This window comes from Harpegnathos saltator, unplaced genomic scaffold (genome assembly GCF_003227715.2).
Source record: "Harpegnathos saltator strain DR-91 unplaced genomic scaffold, Hsal_v8.6 scaffold473, whole genome shotgun sequence".
Lineage (NCBI taxonomy): Eukaryota > Metazoa > Arthropoda > Insecta > Hymenoptera > Formicidae > Harpegnathos > Harpegnathos saltator.
In genome coordinates this window covers 18783-27500 of record NW_020230287.1, presented here as the reverse complement: position 1 = coordinate 27500, position 8718 = coordinate 18783, and the positions used below count along the sequence as shown (strand labels likewise).

The 8718-nt window shown below is 42.5% G+C and overlaps 2 protein-coding genes and 1 long non-coding RNA gene across 3 annotated transcripts in view; 1 reads left to right on the top strand and 2 right to left on the bottom strand.

Moving 5' to 3' along the window:
- Positions 1-1414, top strand: part of LOC105188211 (probable serine/threonine-protein kinase dyrk2) — a 341632-nt gene extending 340218 nt beyond the window's left edge. The window contains exon 11 of the mRNA XM_025302226.1: positions 1-1414. This exon is cut by the window's left edge and continues 4507 nt beyond it. The gene's annotated coding sequence lies outside the window, so the exon portion shown is untranslated.
- A 1814-nt stretch (positions 1415-3228) lies between these two features.
- On the bottom strand, positions 3229-5571 carry LOC105188207 (coiled-coil domain-containing protein 43). Its single transcript, XM_019843622.2, has 4 exons — positions 5438-5571; positions 4583-5194; positions 3757-4142; positions 3229-3665 (listed from the first exon to the last, which is right to left on the bottom strand). The coding sequence occupies exons 2-4, from the start codon at positions 4742-4744 to the stop codon at positions 3593-3595; spliced, it is 621 nt and encodes a 206-aa protein (XP_019699181.1). The 5' UTR covers positions 4745-5194; positions 5438-5571; the 3' UTR covers positions 3229-3592.
- A 603-nt stretch (positions 5572-6174) lies between these two features.
- Positions 6175-6813, bottom strand: LOC112589339 (uncharacterized). The gene is made up of 2 exons (XR_003113478.1): positions 6642-6813; positions 6175-6338 (listed from the first exon to the last, which is right to left on the bottom strand). It is a non-coding gene; the product is annotated as an uncharacterized LOC112589339 (long non-coding RNA).
- Between the last annotated feature and the right edge of the window lie 1905 nt (positions 6814-8718).

Here is an 8718-nt window from a genome sequence, read left to right as displayed (position 1 = left end):
GTATCGCGCGACATGATCGACGAATGGCCAATAAGCGCGCGCGCGAGAGAGAGAGAGAGAGTGAGGGGAAGAGAAGGAAAAAGTGGAAGTGTATTAATTGTTAAGGACTACGTATATAAATATATAATTCATAATGGCGAATCTGCCCGAACGACTGACGAAGTAGCGCATATTATTATTACATAATATACGTATCCACACAATTCTCACACAATCTTCTTCTCGCGGACTCGTAGTTTAGCCGAGCTGTTATCCGAGTGATCGCGACGCAGCAATCATCAGCGACCATCATCATGAAAACTCGGGTAAAAGCACCTTGTTCGATTACTTCAGGCGACAAGTTTCACGAGAGCGTAGTGTCTAAGACGACGATTTTTAGCGAACAAGATATATCAAATTATGTATAAAGATGACGACTGTGTGTGTATGTGTGCGTACGCATGTGTGCATGCGTGAGAGAGAAAGGGAAAGTGTGTATGCGTGCGTGTTGTGTACTTGCTTACTTGCTTGCGATAAAGGCTCCCTTGAATAGCGAGTGCGAACGATGGAATGAGAGAAAGAGAGAGAGAGAGAGAGAGAGAGAGAGTGTGTGTGTGTGTGCACGCATGTGTGCTGTGTATGTGTGTACGACATACGATATGCGCATATATCTATTATATATAAATATATACCGTTACGCATTAAGCGACAGCACGCAGGGAGAAGCAAGAGAACGAGTTAAGTCTAAGATACGTAGAGGATAATTAGACGAGCGTTCAAAGAACAAACGCGCGGTGGGCTCTGTCATCCACGGAGCCCCGGACACGCGTTCAATTGTACAGTCTCAAGTTTTTAGTTGTGTTCACTACTGTATACAGCGGGATCAAATTATATATGTGTATAGAAGAGACGTTGTGTAATCTGCGTATTATAATATGCATCACCATATACACACACGTACACACGCGACACACACCGTAAGCTCAGACACACACACACACGCACACATATGTACGCGCGTACACGCGACCGACACACACCCGGCGTTTAGCATAAGCCGCGTGTACGTCCGCGTGTACGTGTAAGGGAAACGCGAGAAGAAACATCGCACGTAGAGCGAGAAGAGAGAGCGACGATCGGTCTCGTCAATGCCACTGGTGTCGAGTTTAGGATTCACTCGGTCGATCTGTCGGCTCCTGTTCCCGCGAGGAAACGACGCGCTCAGATCAGAGTAGTCGAGACCAAGGAAGGAGAGTGAGTTTGAGTAGACAAGGCTCACACTACGTCGATACTATCCGAGCGAACAGAGAATCAAGGGCGAACCGCGAGGACGAGCCGAAGTTTACTCTTTCGATCTCGTCGACCTGGTCAAAATTCATTGCGCCGCGAGACTTTCGGGTTTTCCGATCGTCGCACGCGGGGCGGAGGTGAAAAAGAGAGAGAGAGAGAGACAGAGAGACGGTCGCTTTTTCTAGTTCAGGACCTAACGAACGTGCTGTGGAATTTCGCGTGTTTCGTTCGACCACGGCGGTAGAGGGGAGGGAAAGATTGAGAGAGAGAGAGAGAGAGAGAGAGAGAGAGAGAGAGAGAGAGAGAGAGAGAGAAATGTGCATACACACATACACAGAATGAGAGTGAGAGAGAGAGAGAGAGAGGGAGATAAAATTCCCTTGATTGGTATTAAGCGGAATACTCCGGCGTGTATATCCTTTAGGTCAGTGTGTGTAATTAATTAACGAGTCGACGACGCGATTAGAAACGCTATTCGAAACATTAAATTAGCGTGACAACAACCGTGCGCGCGTACAGGACGGCGGCGGTGTACCGTTCGCGCAACCAGCCCTTTTCTCCTTGCTGCGACGGATAAAGACGCGTCCGATAAGAGCGAGAAAGAGAGTGAGAGCGCTCCGAAGGGGGGCGTACGTTCGTTATCGCGAAGAGTCGCCTCCGCGACGGCCGATCCTCGTAGATCACATCTTGGTAGGACAATCATATTAGCGTTTACGCGCGTTTGTGTTTTATTACACGCGTTAGTAAGTTTTCATTAGATAATAAATGCAAGCGATCGCGCGCGCGACGAGAGAGTGCGCGATTCACGTCCGAGGAGAAGCTCGTTGATACGTAACGTAAAATGGAGCCCGCTCGGGGGGCACGCGAGAGGAGTCCGCGACGACGAAGCGCACAGTGCCGTTTAGGTGGATCGTAAGTGTCGGTCACGCGCGTCGTTCCGCGCGAGCGACCCGGGGAGGTCGTGAATCGTTAGAGGCCTCTGCTCCGTATAGGTAGAGAAGAGATCTTGTCTCTCGGACCCACGCGGACCCACGCGAAACGACGATATCCGCGGGCACGCGAGGAGGAAAAGCGGAATGAGAGAGAGAGAGAGAGAGAGAGAGAGAAAGTGTGTCGAGAGTTCATAGAGCGATTTGTAATTCAGCGTTCACAATTACGGATGTCTTGTTGACAAATGTGCGAGTGCGAGTTCGTCAATTTCTGCCCGACTTAACTATAGTATAAACGAGAGAATTGCTAAATAATAAAATGATTATTAATAATGACATTAGTATATATGTATATGTAATGAGATACAACATACACACTACATACATACACACACGCTCACACACAACACACGATACACACGTACACACACTGAAGCATCATCATCATTTTGTATCATTTGTTCGCGTTTGTTTTTATCTTACTGCGTTTGTCTTTCATTATTAATGCAATACCAAGATGACTCGGTTTCGACTCGGTATATCTTGTGTGTAAATATATACTAATAAAAGATACAAATGCAATGCGTGTTTTTGTGATTCTACCCGATGCTGATTTTACATGGCTTACGCTCTTCTTGGGAGACTCTGATTGGAGCTGCAGTGAACTACCAGATTAGATGTATCAATAATTAAAAAATACACATATATATATATATACATAGTTAACATATTTATTATAAATACATAATTCATATAATGAAATATATATATATATACACATGCATATAGGTGTATGTATGTATGTGTATATATATATATAACATAATATGCGCAAAGTGTACAAGTGTGTACAAGGTGATCGATATTCAGAATCGTTTCTCATCGTCCAATGATCGAAATATAAAAAATTCTATTGGATTTCAATATTATATTGATAAGAAATAAAAACGGATTTACTGCTCGATAGCAATAAATATGACATGGGGCACGAGTTCTGAATACACAAACATCAGGACACATTTAAAAAATAAAATACAAATACAAATAAGTAACAAATATTGCGAAAGAGGGGACAATGTTTCAGAGAGAAAGAGAAAGACAGACAGAAGATGAAAGAAGGCACAGGAGATGATTCCAACATTATGTCGCAGAGATATATCATTTTCTTGCAAAGTATGCATTCGCTTTGATTCCAATGACAAGAGTACTACACACATATCTGTCTAGTGAAAGATGTAAGATCAGTGATTGGTTTAAATAGTTGTCAAAGATCGTTGTATGTACGACGATAAACATATCTGTTGATAGACATATATGATGAATGCCAGAGCGTTATATACTCGATGATGTTCGCACAATTTTGAGGTAAATCCTACACCACTCTCGTTTCGATGCTACCTTCGCCTCTCTCCCTTCTGGGTTTTTCTCTTCTCCTTTTTCTCCTCTTTCATTTGCTTCTGCTTTTCCCTGAAAAATATAAAGATGACACTCGGTGATCTTTTTACTATTTTATCATATAACATCAAACGATACGGATATGTCCCTGCTGCAATTTTACCTGTCCTCTTTGTCCTTCTCCTTCTTCTTCTGGCTCTCGAGCTTGGCTTTTTCTCTCTTTTCCCTCTCTTGTTGTATGATGGTTGCTGCATTCAAGTTCTTCTCAATCCCACAATCTCCACCGCCACCGTCTTCTTCTCCATCTGCTTCGCTATTCTCTTCGTCGGACATTTGACTGTACTGTGCTAGAATGGCTTCTCGAATTCGTCTCTCTTCCTCTGTGTAACTTCTCTGCGTTGTTGTGGGTAGACACTGCGACTCGAGCATTCGTGCCAGTCGAACGTCGACGTCCTCCGTCGGTATGGTTGCTGCGGCTACGTCCTGCGATGGCAGCCATTCCGTCCATGCATTTAATATCTCCATTACATGTTTGTTGATATTGTCCTCCTATATCGTAACCAAGTTTTGTCATTGCTTCGTTACATTACATGGTTCCAAACAAAAACAACCTAAGTTAAGTGTCTTGTAGTAATGCCATTGCCACTCTGAGACATTACCGAGACGCATCTCTTCACGGATATCAGTCAAAATTACACGTGTCACATATCAATTTGTACATTTCCCCCCTTGATTAAAAAACTTTCGCGTTTTGACGAGTCTCGATTGATGTGACGGTACAACATGACGATAGTAACAACACAATGAACGATGTTTACGTTCGCGAAGCGAATCACCAGGGATACGCTCGCGCGAACGAAGATCACCGGAGCAGGACGCGCGGGAGGCTACGGCACGTACTTTCGGAGCTGGCTCACGTCTATTTTCGACCGGCGCCGCGCGCGTTCTAACCTCAACGGCTCAGGCGGCCGCGCGTGCCGATTACTCACCGTTATGCCCGCGAGTATGCTCTCGAGCGCTTCGATCTTCTCGTCCTGGGATTCGTCGCCCTCGAGGATACCCTTGATGTACGAACCGAAGACGCTCTCATCCGTGTTGAGAGCCTGGAGCTTCTCGCTGAGCCAGGTGTCGAAGGAGCTCGCGACCGCCATGTTTACGGCTTTTTGGAATTCTCCGGTACTCGTTTGCGCGCTCGGCTAAAGATAGAAGAAGTGGAGAGAAGTGTCGCGTCCCGGTGACGCGCGAGTCGTTACATTTTGATAAACCGGCAGCGGACTGATCGGCAAGTAACTCTCGGCTGCTCTCAAGAAGTCACCTCTCGTTTGCGCTGCGAGAGATCGTCGCGTGTGTCGGCGCCGACTTTGTAGCTTGATGCTTCACCTGTCTCTCTTACGACAGCTCGCGTGAGCTATATATCGTGGGCCGATGTATACAGATGATATCAATAAGCCCGCACACATGTGATAGTGAGCAGCGCGCCGGACACGAGGTCCGTAATTGGGGCTGTTTATCTCGATCGTGCTGCCTTGTGACGTGTCCACCGGTGAAGTTCATAACGCTGTATCGCGTTATAGGCTGTGTTCCGATATTCACTGTCAGTACTGAAAATATATAGTATGCGTCACGTATATTATAGATTCTCAGTGCTGACAGTGAATATCGGAACGCAGCCATAATAGGTTTCTTTTCTGCTGCAGCGGCGCGATTCTTTAACTCGTTATTGGAGTTAACAACACTTTCGTTGCGCAGCTTTTGTATACCGTAGAAAAGCTGCGCAACGATAACGAAACTGTCGTTAACTCCAATAACGAGTTAAAGAATCGCACCACTGGGCTAATACGCACCTTCGGAGCTTGAAAAGAGACAGGTATGCGGTTGAGATTTGTTGGAAAACGGAGGAAGATATAGAACTAGCGCAGTCAGTTTAACGGTAGAAGACAAGTTCTGTATTACTCCTTGCACTACGTTGTGATGATTGTTAGAGAAAATAAATACTCTTATTTACAAATCCGTCCTTCAATTTGTTTTCTGTAAAAGTTCATGCGGTTCTCGGACAATTGGAGATCTTTTACCATATCTGTCTTGTTGATTTGTACTACTTGCTCGTAAGATTTTTTGGTATTTGGAACTACAAAGTGGCAAGTAGCGCGAATCAACGATGAGTCAGACGGTTAAAAATGTCCCGCAAACAAGTAGTTTCAACTACCGACAAGTCGGAAACTCAAGAATTTTTTTTTATCTTCTTACGACCTTTAGGCCCGGTTGTTCAACTTTTCGATAAATTTCAGCTTATCTAACAAATTACTATTTATAAGATAAATTTTATCGGGTAGTTTACCAATTACTTAAACATGAGCGTTGTTCCACAGTTATTCATTCTATTGGTAATTATTTGTGGTTTAAAAGCGATATATCGTGATAATTACTTCCAGAGACGTTTGTCAACAACTTCAAGTGTACAACTTCAAGGGTACATACATAACTTGATGAATCTAACAGTTTTGTGCCATATAGTTGTATATTCCTCGGGAAGAGCTGAAGGTATGGTGATCTAAGATTGTTATATTGAAAAAAGAAGATCAAACAGTCATAACTTTTATAATCTAGCGAGATATAATTACATTAGTTTAAAACATTTTTATATTAATAGAATACAAGTAAGATGTAACGTAAGTAAAGTAAGATGTTTATATGCAATAAATATATGATAATATTTTAATAATTTATGCTAATAGACGTCCGAACCTAAAAAAAAAGAGAAAGAGGGAAATCATCTGAACAGTGCATTTGCAAAATCTAAATCGTCTTAAAATCGTCGTAAAAATTCCATATCATCATATTCGTTAAATAATTCTGGACGAGGACGAACTATAATATTGTTTGCGAATCACCGCCCTTATTTCTAAATTAACTTTTTTGTTGTCATCTTCATTACTATGAAAAAGTTAATTTTCGCACAATTCTGATTCTATTTTAATTTCTAATAAATAATATTTCGGATAACCTAACCTATGCATCGTACGCTTTTTATCCCCACCACGTATTTACCTGTCATATAAGTGCAGTTCAATTCAATATATGACTCCGAACTGCATTCAACTTTGCCCATACGCTATTTTCCAGTGGTATGAAAGTAATAGAAAAACAGGGACAACGCGTACGCAGTCCCACAATCAAAAAATATGCGTAGTTATAGGAACCACATCCAACCGCCACCAGTCATATAAGTGACCAGAGAGAAACCTGAGAGCGGCCACCGAGTCGGTTACATCAAGATGCTTTTTCCGACATGCCCCCTAAAGCCCATATCAGACTATGGATTGGGATTGAGATTAGATTGAAATTTGACCAATTGAAAAAGAGAAAATAATCTCAAGTATAGTAAATTTACTCCTGATTGGTTAAATTTCAATCCAATACTCAATCCCAATCCGTAGTCTGATACGGGCTTTAGAAAATGTGTGCACATTACGCCTGTCCTGACGATAACGGCAAAGCATGCACGGTTCTTGTTCACTTTAGTACATTAAGGCCCAGTTGCACCAACATTATTTTGGTTTTAAGTGAAACTTAAACAAGAGAGAAACCTGAGAGCGGTCAACACGACATTTTCTGCGACACCGACTTTCCACACTAGGAAAGGACGCCATCTGCATCCATTTTGAGAGGGGAACTACGATGCTACATCCACTTTCAGGTCTCGGTGGTAAAATCTGCATGTGGTGGAAGTCCGTGCTACATCCATTTTCAGGCGGTTTATGTCCGTGCTGCAACCACAGTCGCCATCTCTATATCAGACTATGCCCGCAGGCCTAAAAAGAGCGGTGGGGGAGAGGGGGGGCAGAAAAAATAGAAGTACGTATTAAATGTTAAATCTTCGAATACATGTTGCCGTATCAAAGTCTCCTCTATAATAAACGATTTGACATGTCTGGAGACGCATGATGTAACGCATGATGCCCGCGTCCCGTTCCCTTTGTCCTGCTTCTCAATTCATCATCCCGTCCGCTCCGGACATTCGCTCGTGGCACTGACAGTGGTCGTTGGTGAGCATTCGATCCGCTCGGAGCAGCACGTGTTAATTAACGCGACGAGACTCCGATTATAAATATCTCGCGAGTCGACGCAATATTTGAACTTTAAAAAAAAAACATCAAAGAAAATCACGTTGATGTTGTCATGGGTGAAATCTCACCCTGGTATATTTTTTTATTTTCAAAATAAAAAAGCCAAACGAATGCAATTAAATGTTATTTATCATCATTGAATATTAGATGAAAAGTAGAAGAGTTATTGTTCGCAGCGGATAATATCCCTGTATAAAATGTCGAACTGAAACATATTAAAAAGTATTGACATTTTGAATATTGACAACTGAATTCTGTTTCTGATCCGAAGAAAGGGATTAAAAGGTATTAGTTCTCATTAAATTTCACCGCGCTAAATGCGAGATGGCAGTGGTGAATGTTTCGTATTAAAAAGGATTCAATTCATTTCAAATGTGCCTTGTATTCAATCGCAATCGATAATTTTCAAATGCGGACTTTCATATTGAAAAGTATTCATTTCTTCTCCTAATTGTTTTCGGATTCAGAGGCATACAAGATTTTCACGTTCTATTCCCCGTCGCATTGAAAAGTATTGGCCCGCGATCCAATCTGAGATTTCCGCAAAGCAGAATTCACGACAAAATCTCGTGAGTGCGAAACAATACTTTTAAATACGACATTTTATACAGGACTAACATTTAATGAGAAAGAGACAAAATTCGCATGAGATGAAATTCCTCTCTTTAACGCTACCATGATCCTTAATTATTCTCCGAAAACGGCGTTACAACAACTTTGACACTCTGTACAATTAGTTGCTATCACATTTTCTAATCGTGCACATTCCTCTTTAATTAACATAAAGTTGACAAATGTCCAATGCCTCGACAGAGTAATTTTCTTTATTTTCAGTAATCAATAAATAGAGTGCATCAATGTCGCGTACAGTTGAAAGGCCTCCTAATATTCCCTTCGTCGCTTCGGAACCTTCGAGAAAAGAAGAGACGCCCAAGGGCAAGTCTCTCTTGCTTCAACCGCCGCCGAGGCCCGCAATATTTACATCGCGCCGATTGTGT

Excerpts from the sequence above, each read along its gene's own strand:
- LOC105188207 (XM_019843622.2), bottom strand. The coding sequence starts at position 4,744 with ATGGCGGTCGCGAGCTCCTTCGACACCTGGCTCAGCGAGAAGCTCCAG. Across the intron at positions 4,143-4,582 it reads GCATACTCGCGGGCATAACG|GAGGACAATATCAACAAACA; the intron begins GTGAGTAATCGG and ends GTTACGATATAG. Across the intron at positions 3,666-3,756 it reads GAGAAGGACAAAGAGGACAG|GGAAAAGCAGAAGCAAATGA; the intron begins GTAAAATTGCAG and ends TATATTTTTCAG.